Source organism: Podarcis filfolensis (genome assembly GCF_964270895.1).
Source record: "Podarcis filfolensis genome assembly, chromosome: 11".
Taxonomy (NCBI): domain Eukaryota; kingdom Metazoa; phylum Chordata; class Lepidosauria; order Squamata; family Lacertidae; genus Podarcis; species Podarcis filfolensis.
The window spans coordinates 18,643,923-18,668,617 of record NC_139613.1 but is presented as its reverse complement, the minus strand read 5'-3'; the positions used below and the strand labels follow the sequence as shown (position 1 = coordinate 18,668,617).

The following is a 24,695-nucleotide window of genomic DNA, read 5'->3' as shown; positions in this document are numbered from 1 at the left end:
AACCTCTGTTCCCTGGTCTCAGCCGTATGTCATCCTCCTGTCCCCCGTCCTTGTTTGGCTTAGCCTGCCCCTCCACACCTGAGCCTAGACTTATGACAATTCTTTGGGGCAATAAATTTACATGAAAACTTAGGAGTATCAAGAAAAGGACTGCTTAGCTATGTCTTGCATTGGCTGTCTGGACATAGCTAAAGCAGGGATGGGGAACCTTGTGTGCCTTCAGTAGTTTCAAAGACTCCAACTCCCATCAGCCTCCTCTAACCCCACCAGCCGGCCAAGTGTGGCCAATGATCAGGGGTGATGGGAGTTGTAGTCTGGAGGGTCACAAGTCACCCACCTGACTTAGATGTTGAATGTGGTGTTTGTGTTATAAAAGGCGAGATAATAAAAGACTTGAGTAGACAGACACAGACTTCTGTACTCCAGTGGCATGCCTGCATTTAATGGTGATTGCCAGAAGAGATTTTGTGCCAGTACAAACAGTTTTGTAAAACATATCGCTGACATTCAGGCTCAGAATTCTAATTCCAACAGAAAGCAATGCACATGAAAACATGTTGAGCAACATAACATGCTTAATATTTTCCTTGACGAAAACCAGGCCTCCCAAATAGCTGTACAGGATAACACCAGGAGGCAAAGTGTAACCCTTTGAACATGGCACACAGACATAAAATCCCCTCTAGCTTTACCTGTTATTTCTAGTGAAGTGAAATCTTAAGGCTAATAGTCCCCCTAGTATTTTACTGGTCATTACTTTGTGTCTCCTCTTTTTTTGTTGAGGTTCAAAAATCAGTGTATTGGTTTTTAAATGTGAGGCACTCTTCTTTTCCCCATGTATTAGTGCAAACTTACTTTCTCCCATGTAACAAGTGGAGTGTATAAGGCCAAACTGAGCAGTCTAACTTCAGATGAGCTGAAACTTCTTTTCTTGCATTCTTCTTCAATCATGGAACCCAAGGCTGTAGACTGTGGTTCCCAGGCACTCACCCATCCAGACACCAACCAAATGGAGACCTAGACCTGCTTAGCTTCTGCAAGGTAGTGGCCTCATGTACCTTTAGACCAGTGTTTCCCAAACCTGGGTCTCCAGCTGTTTGGGGGCTATAATTCCCATCATCCCTGACCACTGGTCCTTTTGCCTAGGGATGGTGGGATTTGTAGTCCAAAAACAGCTGGAGACCCAAGTTTGGGAGAGACTGCTTTAGACCCACACCAGAGCAGGGGGAGGGTGGTGTTGAGCAGGGATGGAGAACCACAGGCCTGCAAGCCTCCCTTGTCTGGTCCTCGGGACTCCTCAGGCCACACTTCTCACTAGTCCTGCTTCACATCCTCCTCAAGTCCCACCCTTGAATTAGGACGATGCCTCTCGCTTGTTTGCTTGCCTGCCTGCCTGCCTGCCAGATGGATAAATGTGTGGGTATTAGAAGCCTCTCACTTTCCCATGGGTGGAATATAAAACTACTGTACAACAAAGGTAAGACTTGCATCTGTTGCTCCGTCTATTTTTGCCCCCAACCCCACCCACCTCTAGCATGCAGCCCCCACACCAGGCTGCCCATGGTGGAATACTGATCATCTCTAGGTTCAATGCTAAAGCATGCACATGGACACAATACAGCACCGGGTCCTGTGTTTCCTTGCTTCTCCACATCTCGTACAGTGGTCCAACCCTTAATACAGAAAGCAATGGTAACTAGAACAGTAGAATTAGAAGGGGCCGTCTATTGACAATCGAAAAGGTATTCTGTGCAGGCAACTGGCAATAGTACACTCCTGTAAGCCAAGGGCACTGTACAATGAGAAAACATTTAACAAGTCAAAATATTTTAGCAGCTTTTTTCAAGGCTATGCATTTCTTCATGCACTTGGTCACCTCTAACTGATGATGTGTTCATGGCACGGCTGTATGAACTTCCATGGTAGGATCTACTGCCCCCAAATACCTGCAGCCCAAAAATATATGCAATGGCAGTGGCCTTTTTTTTTTTTTTAAGCTGCCACAAGCACACACACAGCAGCAGCTGCATATACATATCCCATGTGGAAGCAGCACTTGCCACAATACTTGCCACTGTACAATGCTTGTTAGACCACTGACAGCCCTGCAACCTCCAGCAAAGGAGCAACTCGCTGCATGAGCTGGTCCTAGGATTACAACCCTAAACATATTTGCTTGGGCTCCACTCAGAAGCTGCTTCCGAGGAAAGAAGTTTGAAGTTGAGGAAAACGGGCAGGGGCCAGAGATGGATGTTTTGAGCCATGATCCGGGAAACGTTTTCCAGATTGCAAGAATTCCCACTATCATAATTAAGGCTGCAAAAGCTTCTTCCTGTTTGCCTGAGACTAAGCTCCGCTGAATACAGCGGGACTTACTTCTGAGTAAACCTGAGTAGGATTGTGCCGAAAGTTCGGATAAAATTTTTAGGGGACTGGATTGTTGGCCTACATTGAAGCTGCTGCATTTTGAGAAGACATTCACAACACATAAACTGCTTTCTTGCTCGCTTTCTTTCTTAGTACACACACGCACACATACAATACAAGGAACATTTTAAAAAACATAAAAGCCTTTTCCTTTATTTCCCCCAGTGGTTTCATAACATTTTCCTTGTTTGATTCCAAATCCCTCCACTCCTGCCTTAGGAATTCGCTCTGCTATGGCCTGCTGAGTTTGCATATCTGAAAAATAAATTTAACGTAAAACTATCTATCAGCAGGCGTAAGGAGGAAGAGAGGGCTGGCAATATTTCTTTTTATATACTTTGTATTAATAACGAACCTTCTCACAGAGAAGAATACAGCATTTTTTAAATACATTCAGTCACGCTATACACAGCCAGAGAAATTCACATTTTTTTTTTCACGCCACAGGAGAGATTCTCAATTCCACTATTGACTGGAGCAGTTTACACTGCTTGAACTGCAGTTCTCTCGAAACCTTATTAAGTAATAAGGGAGGGGAGAGGAATAGGGGGTAAGTATGCTTCGGTCATGTCTGGATGGGGAAAATCAGCAACTCTTTCCAAACCCTGGATTTTCTGCAAAACAGTCCTGTGTCACAGGGCAAGGAAAGACAACAAGCAGCAGCCTGCACACCTGCCACCACCATACATTCACCTGTTACATCGGCAGAGTCTGATGCATTTGTGGGGTGATCCTTAGTCACCTGCAAGAACTGTGCTTATCACACTCAAATGCACATCCGGTCAAAGTTACAGCTCCACCGCCCAGCTTTTCAGGAAAGATGGCGTACCATCTTTTGCAGCCAGGATGTTTAATTCCACCCAATTGCCATTTCGTACCCAAAGGAGCTCTCTTACTAGATGCCCATTTACAGCTCACCTTGCCCTAAACGGCTACACGGTCGCATTAGATCAGCAAGGCGGCCTTGTTCGGCCTCTGATGTGCCTTAACCACAATGGGCAGAGCAGACCGGATGGCAAAGGCCGGACATTTGATATGTCCGCTGTACGAGTTCCTCTCTGGTCCTCTTCCAAAGGACCTTCTGCACCTCACAAACGTCCTCCGTTCTTTTATATACACTTCTCCGACAAGTTCAGCGTCTCGCTGGGGAAGGTGACCTGAAGAGAGCTGCCCTTTTGAGCAGCGCCGGGCCTGAGTTCGTTCACCAAAAAGACCGTCTCCGACTCGTGGCCCTGGGACGACTCCGAGGTGTTTGAGCTCCTCAGTGTCCTTATGGACGTAGTGTCTGACTGGGCCGGGCGGCTGCTGGCCCCTGGCAACAGCATCCGGTCCCCAGCGGCCCCCTCGCTCGGCTCCAGTGGGTACAGAAGCGTCTGCGAGGTGCTGCTGACCTCCCTCAGCTCCCGCGAAATGAAGGAGGGCGAATGGGTGGCTGTGGCAGAGGAAGCCCGGCGGCCGTCCGCACAGTTGAAGTTGCTTCCCGAGTGCTGGCGGTGGCCTCCGCCGATACGACAGAAAAGGCACTTGACCTTCTCGATGGCTTTGCTCAGCACCGTCTTGCGAAGCAGGATGTACACCCAGGGGTCCAGAATGGGGTTGACCGATGCGATGCGGATGGCTTGCAAGTCGGGGTTTTGCTGAATGTCCTTCACCAAAGGCGGTTGGTACAACTGGTTCACAAAGACACGCACCTGAAGAGAGATTGCAGGGAGGGAGGGAGGGAGGGAGGGAGGGAGAGAAATATAAAGTTGATGAGCGAGGGCCAAGCTGACATTTCAAAGTTAACAGCTGGCTTAGCAACCGCATATTAAGCAGGCAGAGTGAAGGTTTGTGTCATGTCAAAAGAGAGCTGTTTTCAGAACCAGGGTGGGGGGGGAGAGATTTCCAGTGCAGAGATAAAAAGACCTTTGTGCCCTGCCTTCCGTGCCATCTAAAATACTGGCATATAAGCAGGCCAATGAAACATGTTACAGTGGTACCTCAGGTTACATATGTTTCAGGTTACATATGCTTCAGGTTACAGACTCCGCTAACCCAGAAATATTACCTCGGATTAAGTACTTTGCTTCAGGATGAGAACAGAAATCATGCTCCAGCGGTGCGGCAGCAGCAGGAGGCCCCATTAGCTAAAGTGGTACCTCAGGTTAAGAACAGTTTCAGGTTAAGAACGGACCTCCAGAATAAATTGAGTTCTTAACCCGAAGTACCACTGTACAGAGTCTTTAAGTGGGTTCTCTATCGGTAGGAGAAAGTAAGAGGCCAACCAGAGTATACTGAGAAGCAAAGCAGCTAGTAAGCCTGATCTTTACTCAAGGAACTGTTGCAACAGGGTCCCCACTTATCACACGCAGGAGGGAGGAGAACCCTGAACAATGGTGTGCAAGCCCTTATATAGATTTTGGAAATTGCCCACCCTGTAGCCCAAGACCACCCCCCTAAAACATCATACATGCATGACAGAAGGAGGCGGTCTAGAGCAGAAATCCTGCCTGCCAGGATACCTGATAATGGTCACTGGTTGCATTACCTGGGCAGCCTGGCCATTCTTTTGTGATGGTTAATACTTTAGTTCCTGAATCCAGGTCACAGGCTCACCCCATTCATACACAAATGCAACCTTAAGACAGGATTTGAAAGCAAAAAGACAATGGGAAGGCTTTCCCTCATTTGCCTCCCTTACTGCAGAGGAATATTTGAGGTCATTTGGAGAGTCAAAATGGCTTCAGGATTGCTCTCCATTACTATTTCAGACACATGGTTCATATATTTTGATATGTGTGCATTTATGAATATTTATTCTATATTTGAGACCTTAAAATTCTTATAACAGATATTTTGTGAATTATTTCTGATGCTCTCTGCACTCCCTGGCGTTTCGTCTCTCTTCCCTAATTTAGAGCTCAAAATTAAGCCTCTTCCCAATTTTGTTTTTGTTATTTCAGCTGCCTCCTTCTTCTCTCCCTTCTACAACCAACTCTGCTATTAACTGTTCTGGGTGCGTAAGAGCTGCAGAATGTGGCCTTGAGTCATTTCGGGAGATCCAGCCAATCACTCTAATCCAGCCAGCCTCCTCATAAATATATGTTTCCAAAAACAAAAAAAAATTGGACCCAAACTTCCACCTCACAGGCAAATTCTCTTTCAGGGACAAGCCTGGAACTGTATGCTCTTTGAGGTTAGAAGTAACTTTTGCTGGTATCTTCCAAGACTTGAGTATTCCAGGATTTTTATAGATATATACCCTCCAAATTTTGCCTGTAGAAGCTTGTCGGAGGATATTCTGCTTTAACAACAGCTTGCCTGGAATGAACCTTTTCTTTTAATAAAAAAAGAAAGAATGTACACCACTTAAAATGATGAACTACATCAAATTATGCAGCTGACATCTTCCCATGTGCATCTGGTGATGTCCTATTTATAATGTTTTACACAAATCCTGGCAGCAGTCGGACAGATAGTTTAAAGTTGAACAACAATGGCATAGGATGATGGCCAGATACTTAAAAGGTGTTCATAGGTCTTAAAGACTATGGGCTGTACTTCAAACAGAGCTAAGCAAAATGTTCTGTCAGTGCAAGGATTTCTCCTTGTGCAATGTGATGTTCTCCCTCTGGGTGCCCCCTCCCAAATCTGTTCTGGGGTTTCCCCAACCCTTTGGAGCAGATCTGGGGGATACCCTGAAGGTGGGGAGGAAAGGGGGAATATCCCATTGTGCCTGTGCTAATCCTTATGCAAGCATAACCTTTTTGTTGAATATCTCCCTAAGGGAATGAACCAGCCAAAGTTACCGTATTTTTCGCTCTATAAGACGCACCAGACCACAAGACGCACCTGGTTTTTGGAGGAGGAAAACAAGAAAAAAAAAATCTGAATCTCAGAAGCCTGAACAGCAAGAGGGATCGCAGCGCAGCGAAAGCAGCGATCCCTCTTGCTGTTCTGGCTTCTGGGATAGCTGCACAGCCTGCATTCGCTCCATAACACACACACACACATTTCCCCTTACTTTTTAGGAGGGAAAAAGTGAGTCTTATAGAGCAAAAAAAAAAAACAACGGTAATCACTTTGTAAAGTCCTGCTTGGCTTTAACTGTGAGATAATTATGCTTTTATTCAAGTCAACAAGACCTGAAAGCACTGAACTTTGGGCTTGAGCTGCACCCTAAGCAAGGCATGTCCAAAGTCCGTTTCGGGGGCCAAATCCGGCCCGCAGGTCGATTTAATCCGGCCCCCGTGGCAGTATATGTCCTGGGGGGAAACCCTTTAAAAAGCTCAACAACTTCAATCAACTTTGGTCGGCCCTCACGCATGTTCACTTCATCAAATCTGGCCCTCTTTGAAAAAGGTTTGGGCACCCCTGTGACCTACGCGATTGCACTTTTCATTTAGGAATGAACTGCTAGAGCATAGCAGCTAAGAAACTGAGCTGCAAAATCACGAAGTCTGCAATTCAAATCTCACCTCTTGTTACAGAGAGGAAGTCACTCTCAGCTCCTCACTTGCCCCAATCTGCAATGTGGGGGTTATAATACTGCCCTACCATACAGGCTTGTATGGGATTTGCAGAAAAGTTGAAGCTTTCAACACTCAAGAAATGCTATATAAATGCTAGCTAGTATTAGGCAGAGCTGCAAACTTCCATTTTTCAGATTAATAAACTAAAGTTTCGGTTGAATAAAAGGGACAGAGAGTTAAGGACATTTTGGTGGTGGTGATTGAGAGCAGATTCTAGTATCTGACTGCAATAAGTAATGAAAGAAAATAGTTAGCGCTTTCTTCTAATAATGAGTAATAGCTGATTAATAATAGTACTTAATAACAGCCTTTGTTTATTGCACTGTAAATTATCTTACACTTCCTGCAATGCCACAAAAGGCTATTATATCGAACTTTTGGCAATATGGATATCACATATTGTACATAACCTTGTAGATATAAGCAGTCATTCCCCACTATCATAAACCTTTCTTAAACATCCACCTGAAGGGATGTGGCTCCATGGCTGGGCATCTGCTTTGCTGCAAAAGGTCCCAGGCTCAATCCCTGGTATTTCCCTGTTTTAAACTCTGTAGAGTTGCTGCCATCAGTGTAGACAGCACTGAGCTAGCTGGTCTAAGGCAGCTTCCTAAGAAAGTAACAGACTCACATCTTATGCACCAGCGGGCCCTGGGATTTCACTTGCTCTGCTTCTCATTCTATGGAAACAAGGATGCTTCCAGACAAATGTTTCATTGTGGGATTGGTACTCTTTGCATATGCAAGGTGGGTTTTTTTTCCTTTTTCCTCAGCATCCACACAGCATTGTTGGCATCAAAATACTAGCCCAAATTTCACCCCATTTAACTGGCAAATCTGTGCCAGTATTGCATTTGCAAATTCTCAACAACCTGTTTACAGAATAAGCCCCCACCCAGAAGCACCTCAGCTCTGCTGGAGCATAGTTTCTTTGACCGGAAGGTGTTACTGGTTGAATTCAACTGGATGCATTCAGTTCAAACCACTAGGTGGCAGAGAAACTATGCTTCCGATGCTGCCTTTAGAATTTGCTTTCGGCTTTGGAGGGCTGTAGCCCAAAGTGAAAGCTGGTTTAATATAAAGCAAGAAAGTGCGGCAAAAGCCAAACAAAATTAGATTGTGAAAATTAAAGTCACAGGCATCGGATTTGCACCCAATGAGGAGCACCTATGAGGAGCTCACCATTTACCTGCCCAAAAAGTCTTGTGGAAACTTAACCTTTAACACTTGGCATAAGCTTTTGCAGACTAGCCTTCTATTTCATCAGATGCTCTAGTTTACAAAAGTTTATGCTGTACTAAAATGTATTCGTTTTTAGGATGCCCCAAGACGTTTTGTTGGTTTTGTTGCCAGAGACAACAAACAAGCTGCCCCTTATTATTTAGAAGCTGTTCAGGGACCTCTCTATTTATTACAGTGAGAAGTTCAGCCATTGTAGAAGATCAGGGGCTGCCCACCACTGCTGATCTTTGCAGTAAATTCAAGGGCATCTCAGGTGAGATCTGGGTGTGCACTTTCAAACCAACAGGGCTGGCCAACGCAGTGCAGAATGTGAGCTTTCAAATATTTGCAAGTACCTATTGCAATATATTGCAGATGCAAAAGAAATCCTTAGCAGACAAATGGATGTGGAAAGTGTTTCCTGAAAGAAGAAAGTCTGAAAGCTGATGGCTTAAGGCAGCCTTGTAAATAAGCCCACAAAAGTTACTAGCCTGCAAGATGAAGAAGCAGCAGCAACCTAGCAGAAGGAATAAGGAGCTCTGTCCTGCTTACTGAAGGACCATGGCTCAGTGGCAGAGCATCTTCCTTGCATGCAGGTTCAATTGCTGCCATCTCCAGGTAGGGCTGGGATAGACCCCTGCCTGACACCCTGGAGAGCTGCTGCCAATCCGTGCAGACAATACTGAGCTATATAGACCCAATGGTCTGAATCAGCATAAGGCAGTTTCCTATGTTCTTCCGAGGGGGAGGAGGGGCTTCCCAGCCCCCTCACTCGCCTGCATTCAATTCCTTGTTGCTTGCAGCCACCAGGCAAGTGTTTCAGAATAAGGAAGGCTGAGGGGAGCCATATTTCCTCATCTGTGCTACCTTGCATTTACCGTTTTACAGAGTGAGAACGGAGGCAAGCAACAAGGGGTTCATCCATAGCTATGCCAGGAGTCCTCAAGAGAATGCAGATTCGAAACTCAGGTGCCAAATCCAACCGCAGTGTGTTGGCTGTCCAGTTTCATACTGCTAAGGGAGAAGAAGAAAATCACCATCCCATAGGAAATGGTAATCAACCAGGCTTATTCCCTTACCTCCAAAATACCTTTAAGGTACTCTGGATCTCTCTTTCCTTGGTGACTCACCAAAGGATGTATCTTGGCATCTTTTGGGAGCCTGCAACAATTTTCTGTTAAGGCTGAATTCCGAGTATTCCGGTTATAGGTTGTATGGGGGTGAAGTCACTGCATATTCGCTGCTCTCTCTTTTGCATATGCTTTAATGTTCTGCAGTCTTGCAAATAAAGCCCACAAAAATATTGACTGAGCCTGCCTGCACATGCCTATGTTATTCATTTGCTCACCACAGGTGACAAGCCAAAGACCACAGCTTTTGCACGCCCAAAGTCTCAGGTCCAAACCCAAACATCTCCAGTTTAATTTTTGAAAAATTAGCAGAAGAAGGCAGGACCCTAGAGAACCTGGACCCTAGAGGGCCGTCACCAGTCACAGTAGGGCAATACTGGGCTAGAGGGACCCTGTATACAGCTTTACACACTCACCTCTAAATAAAGAAGAAGTATATTTTATTATTTGGTAACAAATATCTAAAGCAAGGGTCACCAAACTGTTGTCGTTCACGTGCTGATGGATTCCATCACCCCCAGCCAGCATGGGATAGAATTAGAGAATTGTAGAGTTGGAAGGGACCCCAAGGGTCATCAAGTCCAACCCTCTGCAATGCAGGAATCTTCTGCCCAACATGGGACTCGAACCCATGACCCCGGGATTAAGAGTCTCATGTTCTACCAAGTAAGCTACCCCTGCTGTTGGATGCTGTAGTGCAGCAACAAGCAGAGGGGTACAGGGTAGCCACCCCTGAGCTCAAGAAACTTCAAGATAAAATTAAGAACCATTTGAAAAACCCCCAGCCAGACCAACAGCCACCCCTGCCCCCAAGGGAACCTAGAAGCTTCACTGTGTGTTATATGGTACCAAATGCATGGCTACATTCTAGGACAGTCATGGATATATGTATCCCACATACTCTAGTGAATCTACCTGTTGCACACATAGTTGAAAGCATCCATTTCACCCACATAAAATATGTTACCTGTAGGGCTGGGGGATATGTCAATATATCATCTAAAACCTAAGTTTGAAGTCCATATTGTGATATCGATTTCATTATTTTTGACCTGGTAATATATCGTGAATCATGATGGTTGGGGGGGCTGGCAAAAATCACGAAGCAGGGAAAACCGTGAAGCCCGCCGATGCCTCTACATAGCTGCATCCTTATTTCAGACATTGTGATATATCGGTGCATTGCGATGTTCAGCTGGTTATATATCACAATGTTGAAAACCAGGTATCGCTCAGCCCTAGTTAAATGTACATCTTACAAATGGGCAGTTCTGAGATGTGGTCCCGCTTCTACAGAGTTGGCGTGAGTTGGCAGCAAGCTAGATGTTCACTAGATGTGGCTGGTCCACAAATCCCAGAGGTCATGGATAATTGCCAGAGACAGCCAGAGTTGTAGTCCAGCTACATCAGAAGGGCAGCAGGTTGGAAACAGCTGTCCGACGAGGTTCTGGACAACCCTCTCAAAAAATGGCCATCTGGCAGCCCTGCTGGTAGATGCCAAAACCTTCATTTCCGAGCAGTTCCTAGGCAAGTCTAAGTGCCAGACACAACCAGATAAGCTTATCTGAATTCACAAATGTCTTCCCACCCACCGCCCTCCTTGTAATTGCACAAATGAAGTTGCTTCTTGCTTTAACACTGCTACTCCAGGGAAATGTAGTCATGGTCTAAATTCCACTCTCAGACGAACAGCTTGTTAGGATAAAAGCGTTCTGATGCAGAGACCGCTGCGGGGAAATATTAGTGTGTATCCAGCTGTTCCTAAAACTCGTACGAAGTTGACACAGCACGCCTGACTAATGCCGATTTTTTAAAATAAAAAACAACCCAATCAGTCACTAAGCAAACTAGGACACTTAACTCGATAACCTTCATTTTTATCGCAAAGCTGCATTAATTGCTGGATATTTGTAGCGGCTGTGTGCTAGTGATACCTGCCAATCGTAACTCTTTGCACACAGTGAAAGGTGCTCATATTTTGGAACCTTGTTGCAGGAGACAACAAATGACTTCATTCCCAAAGGAAGCTCCACCCAGACCTCTTTACTAGCAGGGCTGCTGGTGGAAATCAAACTCAAAACAGTGCAATCCAACCCATGTTTGACTCAGAAGCAAGTTCAGCTGAGCTCAATGGGAATTGCTTCCATTGAAATCCTTTCCAGCAGAGGTGGGGAACCTTTTCCAGCTCGGGGGCCAGAATGCCTTCTAGACAACCTTTTGGAGGACACATTCCAGTGGTGGTTTAGCCTGGAAAAGAGGAGACTGAGAGGGAGATATGAAGGCCATCTTCAAATATTTCAAGCGCTTGTTTTCTCCAACTCGGGAGGGTAGGACTCAAACCAATGGCTTCAAGTTGCAGGAAAGGCACTTCCGACTAAACACTAGGATGAACTTTCTGACAGTAAGAACTGTTTGACAGTGGAACCGTCTCCCTCCGAAGCTCAAAACAGGAAGGCTTCTATGCCTCAAACATGCTTTTAGAGTTCAACTATGAAGACTCCCATGCGGTACAGCCCTCCATGTGGCTGTGTCACCTCAGAATGCACATGAGAATGGGTGACAGAGTACGTCTCCATGTCAAAATCTCCCTCCACGTGGAAAGCTTCCATATCCAGATAAGATATTTAGCTCCCGGTGTGATGATTCTGAGGTTTTGCAACGCTAAGAAAAGACAGTATTGTGAGCCAGCCTGGAACACTGAGTTTACATACATACCAGTCATTTAAAGCACATTCCCTCTCCAAGGAATTCTGGGAATTGTAGTTTGTTAAGGGTGCTGGGAATCGTAGTTCTGTAAGGGGTAAACTACAGCTCCCAGTATTCTGTTATGGGGTCAGAGGGATGTGCTTTAAATGTGTCGTGTGCAAGCATGGGCTTTAGTTTTTATCCAATACTTTAGGGGTGGTTTTTCTTTTTTCCTGTCCTGACTCAAGGCAAACATTATATACGCCTTACCCAGCAAAGCTTACCATAAAGTGCCATTTTATAGCAGTTACCTCCCACAACAAACAAAGGAGTCTCCTTCCACCAAGTCTTCACCTGTGCTCATAAAAGTCCCTCTATCACATTCTGATACACGGCTATATATAGCCAGCCAGTTAATATTAAGTGGGAGGCTGGATTTACGAAGTAACCTTTGCCCAGAAGAACTTGGTACTTGCCTTACGCAGCCTCCGTGCACTTCCAAAATCTGGCCTGCTATCTCATCAGTGCCAGCTGAAACCAATCTAAAGAGAACATGGGGAGCTTTGTTCAGAAACCCCAGGTGATCATAGATGAACACAGCAAGGATGTTGGTAGATTCCCACCTCCCATCAGCCCCGAGTACACAGGGATGATAGAAGTCGTTCGAGTAAGTCCCATGTTGCAGGATGTGAAAAAGGGAAAGACTAAAATCAGTGCAAAGTCCAATTGACAGTCAGCGCTTCTTTTGAGCCAAACTTCAATAAACAGTCACTTTTGTGGAGGGAAATCACTTGTCACCACAGTGTAAATCACTAAACTGCTTTTGGTCAAACCAAGAATGGCTTGACAGAGGATCAGATCTGCTCCTTCAAATGCAAGATACTGTTATTCTTAATACCTCAGCCTAGTGGAAGAAAATGCCTGCCTCTCACCGGGCAGATCTGGGTTCAAATTCCTGAGTTGGTCTTAAGCCAGCCATTCTCTCTTATGGAGATCCTGTGGTCCTCCAGATGTTGTTAGACTTCATCTCCCATCAGTGAGCTCTGCTGGCTGGGGCTGATGGGAGTTGGAGTCCAAAATGTTTGGAAGGCACCAGGTCGAAGATATAAATCACGAGAAACTCCTTGTCATAACTTACTAGAGTGAGGACATGATGCAAATACATTGTTGCTGCTGTTTCCAAAAAAAACCCACATGTAATAAACCCTATTATGATATGATCTCATTCAGCAGGGAATGTGCTGTTTGCTAAATATACACCTCTTTGGGTTTATTACTTGCCTCTTCACTTTAAAGGTACACTAAAGGCCTTCATTCAATGTTTGACCATGAATATACAACCATTTCAAATGTGTGGAAGCAACATGCTTTTATTTGTCTGTGTGCTCTTTTTAAATAATAATAATAATAATAATTTTATTCTGCTCTTAATTTTTTCCAGTTTTCTGTCAGATTTTAGCCAAGTAACTTGACTCTTCCAATGCTTCAATAAATATAGGGCACTAGTTTCTGAAATAAACTCAGTAGGGGGATTCTCCCACTAATTACATGCATTTGCCATTAAACTACTTTCATATTCATTAGCCAGTTTAAATTGCAAGGCATAACTTAGTCTGGTGGTTTTTCGTTTAGTTATCTATTCCTCATACTTTTTTTATTCTTTTGCCACAAGCACTGTGTGCTAGACTGCCTGTGTCAGCCCTGTGAGGGCAGAGTTGTCCTCCGCTGTGGGACCGCTCCTCACATAGTAAATAATTTCACCAAACTTCACAGCTATGTAGTAACCGTTGCGTCACCAATGCCACAATCAGCCTCAACTTTCCCCAAACACAACATACATTCAACATGCATGAGTGTTGGGCTTGGATCAGAAATACTTAATTTCAAATCCATATTCATTCATTAAGCACACGGAGGGGGGGGCGTCTTAGGTAAGTCACTTTCTCTTAGCCCAATAGCATAGACAGGCGATAGAGATAGATAGACAGATGGATGGATGGATAGATGATAGCTAGATAGATAGATGATAGATAGATAGATGATAAGATAGATAGATGATAGATAGATAGATAGATAGATAGATAGATAGATGATAGATAGATAGATAGATAGATAGATGATAGATAGATAGATAGATAGATGATAGATAGATAGATAGATAGATAGATAGATAGATAGATAGATGATAGATAGATAGATAGATAGATAGATAGATAGATAGATAGAGCTAGCACTGGAGTAAACTCAGTTCCCCTCTAAATCAGATGCAAATTTTCAACCAGTGCATCTTTTTCCTTAAAAAAGAAAGAAAAGAAAGTATGCACCTCCAAACAGTTACTGGGAAGCAAACCCCACAGAATTTATGTACCCATGTTTAGAACTCACCGACTCTTACACAATTATCCCATCTTTGTTTCCAACTGCTGTTTCCAATTGACAATCTGGACAAACATTTCACATGTCCTGTTTCATTTTGGAATCTCAGATGGATTTAATAAGAATATAAATAACTTTGCTGGATCAGAACAAAGGTCCATCTAGCCAAACAGCCTGTTCCCACAGTGGCAAACCATCTTAACCTTAAGTGCTTCCCGAAGTGTCTCTCTTCCCTGCCCCCCATACTCTGTATCCTGGTAGACCCACCACTGGGCTGCCAGGGTTTTGCTATCCACTAACTTGTGGAACTCACCCACTTCCTCCCTTGCATCCTACGGCATGCACAGAGGGCCTGTTCTCTTGATTTGTGTGGGATATGGAGAGAGGTAAGAAACAGTGGGACTCTCTGCTGCTGTCTCTTACCTGCTTGAAAAATGCAGTAGAAATGAGACCTGAGAGGTAGGCATCAGTTGTCTGCAAGAGGACACTTGCCCTGGAGAACTGGCAAGCTGGCAGATGCCTGTTAAAGTACAAGCCTATACATCTTAAGAGCTGGTACAGTTCTGAACTGTTGCACATCAGGCTGCAGGCCAGATTATTGAATTTTTGATACAATAGGTATCAACAACATCTTCTAAGAGATAGATAGAGAGATAGATAGATAGATGATAGATAGATGATAGATAGATAGATAGATAGATAGATAGATAGATAGATAGATGATAGATAGATAGATAGATAGATGATAGATAGATAGATGATAGATAGATAGATGATAGATAGATATAGATAGATATAGATAGATAGATGATAGATAGATGATAGATAGATAGATAGATAGATAGATAGATAGATAGATAGATATAGACAGATATTTCTTAATATCTTCAAAACAAGAACACTAGTTTTACTAGTTGCAACAGAGCTTTTGTAGAACGATTGTATCCAAAACTATAGCGGTCCCCAGCATGCAGTCTGAAATGGTACGGTCCGGAATTCTCTCATCTCAAAATGTGTAGGAGGCACCAGCACGGCCCACTCACTATAGCTGAACTTCTAGGACCAGCCACTGGCATTTAGAATATGTTTAGGTGGAGAAACAGGCTTTCCAATTAGGGCCTATTAATACACGTTGCAACAATGTCAAAATGCTTGGGTTATTCTATTGCCCAAGGAGTCCATCTGCTGCTGAAACGAAAACAGGCTAGTGCCTGGGCAGTAAACAAAGTCTATTTTCACTGTTCAGAGTTTGCTTTTTGTCCAAAAGCACACAAGTCGGTAGGCTCAGATTCCCTCTGTTTGTGAACGTATTCTACTTGAAATACCCTGTGACCCAAGATGTTTTTGACTCAATCCATTGCATGTTTTAAAAGGATGCTTCTTCCTACACAGAGACTATCTCCACCCACGAAGGTAGAACGCACATGTGTCTCTTCTGCTGAGGCAACCTTTGCAGAGCACTGACTGCATGCCTCTCCTATGTGTCGATTGCACTTTCCCCCCCTTAAATGGAGATGGTTTCGTTGTAAGAAAAAGACTGTGCAACACAGCCTCTGGTACAGTCCCTGTAAACAGCACCGCATGCAAAGGTGTCCAGTTACACACCGGAAAACACCAGCCGGACAGCTTGTCAAGTGCTAGTAACCCAGACCACAGCTGGATTATGCTAGTTATGTAGCAAAACTGGCCTGACTTGTAAAAGTATACCATTTACCTGAACAGTTCAGGATTGTGCTCAGCCCAGTCCTCTTTCCCTCTTAATTATGAGCCTCCCTGGTTTTGCTACACCCTCGAGAGGGAGTTATTTCAGAACGATTATCGCCTACAATAAGCTCCCTTGCACCAAGCTGGATTCGCCATACTTCTCCCCTAACAACAATGGCTTAGCTCCCGGGGTGAAAGGGCGGGGCGATAAGCAAGTATGTGCTGCCAGTTGTTTGTTTAATGTACCCTTGCCAAGAAAGAAGTAGTTTGCCATGTTTCATTCATTTCTGTTTTATTGGTACAAGTCTCAGCTAAGCTCACAACTGGTTTTCCCCACCCCACCCCCGGCACACACCTTCACCCTCCCCACCCCAGTCAATGGGGAAGGGAAGACAGGCACTGGTCTTTCTTTAAGGGTGTGCTTTTTTCTAGAAGTTGAAGGTTTACCTCCTGACATCAAGCACACAACTGTTACTGAAGCAATCTGTGCAACAATAACATCTCTGCATTTCTCAAAGGGAGATCTTTTTGGAACCAGCTAAAACCAGCAGACTGTAAGGCGCAGACTGTGAATGTTTCAGCCTGAAATCCCCATCCAGAAATATTTATGCAACACATGTATCGCTAACAGCTGGGGATTTTAAAAAACACCTCAGCAGTCATTTTATTCTCTGGCATGTGAGTGTCTCTGCAAATTTCATGCTAGCCCTATAAACATGTAGAAATTCATCCAGCTTCCCATGCTGGCCACAAACTTTGTAGTTTCAGTAAGTCTGAGGTTAGGAAGTATCTGTGTGTGCATGTATGTTTCTATGAGCTTTAGTTCAAGCAATACATTGGTATAGAATTCAAGTATTATTTAACTACTCCATGTGCAGGGCTGCTTTTATATTTGGGGAGCTATTGACAATTCATGGGGCACAAAGGGACTTTTCAGAAACTGGGCTTCAATCAGTTTCTACCATACACCCACAGACACACCCACCACTTAACTTTGAGTGCAATGTGTATTTCACATTTGGACTGGCCCACAATGTGCATTTAATGTCTCTTCTGCATCCTGTCCCACGTGAGCAGGTGACAAAACATTAACATGTGACACAAAGAGCAAGTTCAAAGGTGCTTCTTAGTTTCTTTATGAAAATGGCCACAGCCTTCTCCTACCCCGCCTAGGAATAAACAGTGTCAAAGAAGAAGGCTGGGACAGAGTCGCTTCCTTCTTTTCCCTTGTGGATGGCGGTGGGGGGGGGGCATTGAGAGAACATTTTAGATCACCTGCATGGAAATATCGCCGTTAGGAACCTCCCTTTCCAACCACAGAAGCAGCCTTTGGCTTTTTCTGCTGTGGGGAATCTGTAGCTGCAATGACGAAACTGGGAAGAAAAGGCTAAGCCAACGTTACTCACCACGAGAGGAATGGAGCAGATCAGCACAACCAAGGAGGTGGCAATGAGCAAGATGACCATTTGGATCTCTGCGCCGGCCATGCGCCGGAAGCTCCTGCGCCGGCGGAAGTCCGACAATCGGCTGGCGGTATTGTCTGTCCCCAGGGAGGTGCGCCGCATGAACTGTCGGTGCATACGGATCAGGGCCATGCACACCAAGACATTGGAAACCACGGTGACCATGATCAAGAAGGAACTGAAGCCAGCATACATGTAAGAATAGGCGGCATGCGTGGAGACGTTGGTCCGCCAGTCTATGAAGCACCAAGTCTGGGGGTACTGCAGCTTTGTGCTGCCCAAGCCCATGCTCGGCAAGGCACAGAAGAGGACGTTGGAAACATAGATGGCAAAGAGCGTGAGCGCTGCCAGCTTCTTATCCACATAATGGCTGTAGAAGTACGCGTGGTTGATGGCTAGGTACCTCTCAATGGACATTGCGCAGATGATGCTGAGTCCAGACAGTCCAAAGAAGAGGAGGATGAAGGTGCTGTATTCGCAAAGCGGTTGGCCGCCCGGCCACTCGTTCTTCAGGTATGTGGCTATCGTGACCGGGCTCACCAGGCAGGTGCCCAGGAGGTCCGTGACGGCCAAGCCGCACACCAACGTGTAGAAGGTGGTCTCTTTCTGCTCCTTCCTGGACTTGCAGAGCACCACAATGGCAATGAGGTTCCCCACCACCCCAAAGATGAACATGACAGCGGGGATGGTCAAGGGTTTGCTGCCCTCAGGTGCCCCTCCGGTCCCATTGGAGGAACCGTTGGCAGAAGGCAGCATGGTGGGGTTGAAAGACATGGTGAGGCTGGGACAATCGCAAGGAGCCAACTGGGTCAAAGAAGAACAAAACGGCAGCAAAAGTCAAGAGTCCCAGATTTCAGCCGGAAGAGGATGGAAATCCAAATCGGAGAGAACTGAAGAATCCTGCATTTCAAAGGCAGAGCTAGGAGAGCAGATGGTGGAAAGGCGGCAGGCTTTTTCGGAGAAATTCATAAAGTAGGTAGATTAGAAAAAAGGTGGCCAGTAATAGCAAAAAGAGCTCTTAGAAGCTGAGTGCAATTTGGCTAGCCAGCAAAAGATGCCTTTTCTTGCATAAAAGCGTTCTCAGTTGTCTGTTAGGCTGGCTTTCTTTTCTTGCCAGGTCTCGCGCTTTTCAAAGTTCAGCTTGCAAACTGGTCTTTGCCTTCTGCCTCAGTGGGACTTTCCATCCCTCTCTTCTAGTTCGGCCAGTCCCCGCCCACCTCACTTGTCACTCCGATGCAAGTCTTCACCTACGTATGCATATGCAATATGTCAACATGAAATGAATCCCCTCCTCTCCAATATATATATACAAAAATAATAATAATCCGAACTGTATCTCCTCCAAACGCTTTGCCAAGTTCAAAGCCGATCGCCGATTCGAAAAGCTTCGACGCCACCTAGAGCCCTTCGGTGGCTTCGGAAAGTCCGTCTGCCGTTAGCAGCGGTGGCGACTCAAGTGTCCGCTGCGCGTCTTTTTCTTTTCAGCGGCGCGCCGGGAGTAGAGAGGCGCAGCCGGGGCGCCGGGCGTCTCTCTCTCGGGAGAATTCATCAGCCGCCTTCCGAGGGCAGCTGGGAGCCCGGCGTCCCAGGCAGCCAAGCCGGACCGAGGAGCAGGAGGAGCGCGGGGACGAGGGAGACGGACAGACTCGCTACCCGGACCCGGCGCCCGCGCGTCCTTGCGCCGCTGCTGCCACCATGTGCTCCCGCCGCCTGGCTCGCGGATTACTCACTCGCTCGCAGCGCCGTTTGCAAGTTCGCTCCTTCGAGCTCCTCCAGTCGGGGAGGCAGCTCGGCCCGGCTCCGCCCAGCCCGGCGCCCCATTGGCCACGGGGCAAGTGGGTGCGGCCCAGCTGCCTCGGGAAGCGCCCGGAGGGCCTTTCCCCGCGGCTGCGAAGGAGCGAAGGCGGCGCGCTCGGGCTTGCCAAAAGCGCACGGAGAAGACGCGGGGCGCGGGAGCTGGTGGACGCCGGAGAGCGAAAGGGCGCCTTCCCTCGACAGTAGAAGCTGGGAGGATGGCGGGTGGGGTCCTTCCTCTCCCTCCAGCTAAGTCCCCCCCACCCCGATCGCCATCATCCATCCTGGCAAAGGATGGGTGCAGCCCTGCCGTCCCGCGAGTTCAGCTGAGCGAAATCGGTGGTGTAGGGCGAGCAAGGGCCGTGGCGCGCCTGAGCCTCTGCGCGTTTACTCTCAAGTAAAGGCCTCGTCGATGATGCAAATAAATCGGGTGCGTTCCTGCTTTTTCCCTGTGGCCTCCACTCAAACGAAGTTTTTTCGGCGCCCTCCCCCCTCCGCAGGTCTGCAGTTGGGAGTTCGGCACGTGCGCGAGAACGTTTCGTCCCCATCCAACGATACTTTGCGCGTAGAAAGCTAGCATGTCAGCAAGAAAGGTTTAGGAGCTTATTTAAAGGTTTGGTTCTTTTCTAATCATGCAAAGGGACTATAGCCTACCCGCAGCAAAGAACCTTGCTTGCCACCCACCAGCATCTGTAACGTATAGTTCAGCCACACAGACTTAGCTGTGCCCGCAAACGCAAACTAATACACAAAGAGAGAGACAGGACGGGGAATGGAGATTTCATGCCACGTTGAAATGCACAGACTCTCGCCTAAACCTGAGGCGGTGCAGTCCAGGGAACATACTGGATACCCCTTTCCCTGTGCCCTGGTGATCGATTAAACAGTCCAGCAAAGGCAATGCAGCCAGCTTAATCTTCTGCGTGCTGACTCGGAAAGGCAGCTTGCAAGAGAATCAAGTGGCAATACTGTCTCATACTGCAGACACAAGTTTGTTTTTATTTCAGTACTGTTCTGTGAAAAAGTTTCCGCATACAAACACTAAGCTGAACCTTTCCCGCTGGCAGGCTAGTTTCGCACATAATCGGAGGTTGTTAATTCCATTGCAATGCCTCCCTCCCCGATCCTGTGAAATACTCAAACATGCCATCCTCCCCCTGCAGGGTGAAGTGGTATAGTCCAAGGAAAGTGTTGCTGCTTGATTCTCCTCCTGCATATATAAGCAGGACTTAGAATTACAGAATTGGGGAGTTGGAAGGGACCATGAGGATCATCTAATCCAGCACTCTGCAATGCAGGAATCTTTTGCCCAACGTGGGGCTCGAACCCAAAGCCTTGAGACTAAGAGTCTCATGCTGTACCGACTGAGCTGTCATAGAATTAGCTTGTCTTAACTTGATTCCGCTGGACTTCTAAGAAAGTACAGATACTGTAGGACTGCAGCCTTGTAGTCACCATATAGAATTGGGGGCATTTAGCAATGGCCTCCTGTTTTTTAAGTACTGAATATGGAAATAGGGGTGGTTATATTCAGCGCAAGTCCTACTCTGAGTAGACCTATTGAAGTTAACAGACATTGCTGATGGAGGTTCTTTAATTTCAGTGTGTCTGACTCCAGGTAGGACTTAGCTGACTACTCTGGGTGCTTCATTATTATTATTACTGTCATATTTCATTGCAATATCCGCTTCGGACGAGAAGAACAAAGTAACACCCCAACACATCTCTGCAAACATAAGAGGAGCCTGATGGATAAGGCTCATCTAGTTCAGCATCCTATTTTCACAGTGCAGAAAGTCTTATGAGCGCGACTCAAACACAAAAGCACACTCCCCTTCTGCAATTTCCAGAAACGGGACTCTTTATTTTTACAAGGAATACTGTGCTACGTTATGGGTCTTTGCTGCCTGCAGCACCCTCTCTTAATAGGGCATGATCCAGCCACAGATAAGCACTTTTGATTGATTGATTGTCCTGTTGATTTCAATAGAAGAGTTAGGCATGCACTTAAAATCTTACCCGCTGAAATAAATAAAGTTGCTGAGCTTTGGGTGTGCGCAGACTCCACTCACCCCAAGCTTCGCACTGCAAGAGCTGAACCTGAGACTTTGAGGGCAAAGGCCGCAGCATATACCCTGCATGCGAAAGGTCAGTTCTCAGCATCTCCTGTTGAAAAGACTGAGGTGCACAGGATGTGAATGCCCTCGGGGCCAAACTAGAAGCTCTTGCTCTGGGGCCAGAACAGATTCGAATCCAGGAAAAGGGATTTGGACTAAGGCTGCATACACACAATATGTTCAAAACATATTTTCTCACACACAGAAGGAATCCTGGGAATTGTAGTTTGTTAAGGGTGCTGGGAGTGGTAGCTCTGTGGGCAGTAAACTACAGCCCCCAAGGATTCTTTGGGAGGGTAGATGTGCTTTAAATGTATGGTCTCTATGCAGCCTAAATTAGGTGTGGCTAGCCCTTCCCTGTTCTCGAAGCTACCAGCATGAGTTTGACCAAACTGCGGGAGGCAGTGGAAGACAGGAGTGCCTGGTGTGCTCTGGTCCATGGGGTCACGAAGAGTCGGACACGACTAAACAACAATAACATTCATTCATTCCTAACCCACCCCCTGACACACACTGATCACTGATCAAACCTCTCCATTCTTAAGGAAATCAGCCCTGAGTGCTCACTGGAGGACTGATCCTGCAGCTGAGGCTCCAGTACTTTGGCCACCTCATGAGAAGAGAAGACTCCCTGGAAAAGACCCTGATGTTGGGAAAGATGGAGGGCACAAGGAGAAGGGGACGACAGAGGGCAAGATGGTTGGACAGTGTTCTCAAAGCTACCAGCATGAGTTTGACCAAACTGCGGGAGGCAGTGGAAGACAGGAGTGCCTGGCATGCTTTGGTCCATGGGGTCATGAAGAGTCAGACACGACTAAATGACTAAACAACAACAAGCCCTTTCTTGACCCAAGGATCGTGTTCATCTTTGACCAACCCTCTGGGGCCTACATGTCAGTGGGTGTGGACAACACACACACACAAACAAACATACAGGACCTACAATTCTCCCTTGTGCAGACCTTTTTGTTTTATTTCTTTATTAATATTTTAGTAAGAAAATCCCAGTTATAGAAAATAAAGTGCAAATACAAATGAAGTAAAACACGAGAGAGAAAAGATACAGCATGGTGCAATAAATAGAATCAGTTATACTACCATATGTTATTATATAAATCTAGAAGTACCATTGTCCAACTCTGGTGAGTGAGAAGGGGGACATTTGCATCCCCATTCCTGCAGAGAGAGTGCAAGAGAGAGACTTTAAACCTAACACAGATCTGATGGCGATGGAAAACCATGAATGAAGAATTCTGATCAGGTGCAAAGTAGTTTTGTTTTTTTAAATGCAGCCGGTGATGGAGTGCCACACAGCTATTAAAAGGACAGGTATCTTGACAGATACCAACAGATGGCAATTTTGGCTGTAGTTACATTTTACAGCCGTGTAATTTGCATAGCTGATGAAGGGAGCGTCCCTTAGAAAGAACACTCCTGATTATTATTTATTTCAAATGTCCCATTGCATTTGAAGCAAGCTCCGGAGCTGAGGCATAGTTCAAATTACGTAAGCCTGATCCACGTGCAGTTTCAAGGGCTAGGCTTGAGCGGATTACCTTTGAAAACAAAGCGGATATTTAGGGAAGGGGTGGGAATGGCAGTCATGTAATTCCTCCAGGGCAGGTATATTTCTGGCCAGCTCACTGGTTTGGCAAAGTTTATACATCAAGAGTGAAGCTACCTGATGCAGCCACATGCTCCCTATCTGTACAGTGGTACCTCGGGTTAAGAACTTAATTCGTTCTGGAGGTCCGTTCTTAACCTGAAATTGTTCTTATCCTGAGGTACCACTTTAGCTAATGGGGCCTCCCGCTGCTGCCGCACCACCGCCATGCAATTTCTGTTCTCATCCTGAACCAAAGTTCTTAACCCGAGGTACTATTTCTGGGTTAGCGGGGTCTGTAACCTGAAGCATCTATAACCCGAGGTACCACTGTATGTGGTCTGAACCTCCCACCCCGACTTGAGTTTTCTGGAATTCGGTTTCCCGGCAATTTTTCCTTTTCTTTAATGAGTTTCACTTCACCAATAAGTTTTATTTAAATAGGACGCCATCCCAGATGCGATGTAAAATGCTGCTGAATCCATAAAAATAAACAATGGCCCCAAAGTGGAAACAGTATATGAAAAAGATCTCAGTACTGTTGCGCTGCAACCCATTAAATTATTAAACATGTAATAATGTGAGCACATAAATATATTATCGTTCTTATATTGTTCCCAGCAATGCATAAGGTTGCACTGTGTCCCATAGCTTTGCTGAGAAGTTTTGGCTTGGCCATAGCCTGCCCTGTACCCAACAAGTCTCAATAGCCCTGCTCACACATTAGGTTGCTGACATGCTGATAGCTGCCTGCCTTGTTCATAGCTTCGCCTGTTAGCCTGCAATTCTATGCACTCTTATTTGAGCCAGAGCTGGGAAGAGCCATAACTCAGTGGCAGAGCATCTTTGCACCGAGGCTGCATCCCTTGCATTTCCAGGAAAGCTGCTAAGTGAAGATGAGTCATTGGTTTGTCTCACTATAAGACATCTCCCTGTGTTCCTACGGTTGAATTCAGTGGCATTTACTTCTGAGTGAGGGACGCGGGTGGCGCTGTGGGTTAAACCACAGAGCCTAGGACTTGCCGATCAGAAGGTCGGCGGTTTGAATCCCCGCGACGGGGTGAGCTCCTGTTGCTCGGTCCCTGCTCCTGCCAATCTAGCAGTTTGAAAGCATGTCAAAGTGCAAGTAGATAAATAGGTACCACTCCAGCAGGAAGGTAAACGGTGTTTCCGTGCGCTGCTCTGGTTTGCCAGAAGCGGCTTAGCCATGCTGGCCACATGACCCAGAAGCTGTACGCCAGCTCCCTTGGCCAATAAAGCGAGATGAGCACCACAACCCCAGAGTCGGCCACGACTGGACCTAATGGTCAGGGGTCCCTTTACCTTTACCTTACTTCTGAGTGAACATGCATATGAGGATCAGGCTACAAGGCCCAACATTGCACCAGTTCCCCTTCTACTGGGGTCCAGGTAGTGCGCTTTTGCAGCGTTGAATAAAACAAATGTCATAGGGCGATGCTGGAATAAGTCCCATTTCCCTTAGGGGGAATGTGTGCTGCTAAAGGTGTGTACAGGTAGCGATGACATGCCTTGAAATTAGCTAACGAGGAGGTGGGGAGGATGCCACTTCTGTGGGTGCCATAAAAGGGAAAGACGGGCATGTGGAAACCGAGGTTGCTCAACGTTTCCCAAGAGCCAAAAAAGTGATCTCAGCTTTCTAAGAT

The 24,695-nt window shown here is 46.1% G+C and overlaps 1 protein-coding gene across 1 annotated transcript; it reads right to left on the bottom strand.

Moving 5' to 3' along the window:
• Window positions 1-413: 413 nt before the first annotated feature.
• PTGER4 (prostaglandin E receptor 4) lies at window positions 414-19,499 on the bottom strand. The gene is made up of 2 exons (XM_083576202.1): window positions 17,461-19,499; window positions 414-4,118 (listed from the first exon to the last, which is right to left on the bottom strand). The coding sequence occupies exons 1-2, from the start codon at window positions 18,289-18,291 to the stop codon at window positions 3,537-3,539; spliced, it is 1,413 nt and encodes a 470-aa protein (XP_083432328.1). The 5' UTR covers window positions 18,292-19,499; the 3' UTR covers window positions 414-3,536.
• Between the last annotated feature and the right edge of the window lie 5,196 nt (window positions 19,500-24,695).

Excerpts from the sequence above, each read along its gene's own strand:
- PTGER4 (XM_083576202.1), bottom strand. The coding sequence starts at position 18,291 with ATGTCTTTCAACCCCACCATGCTGCCTTCTGCCAACGGTTCCTCCAAT. Across the intron at positions 4,119-17,460 it reads TCTGCTCCATTCCTCTCGTG|GTGCGTGTCTTTGTGAACCA; the intron begins GTGAGTAACGTT and ends ATCTCTCTTCAG.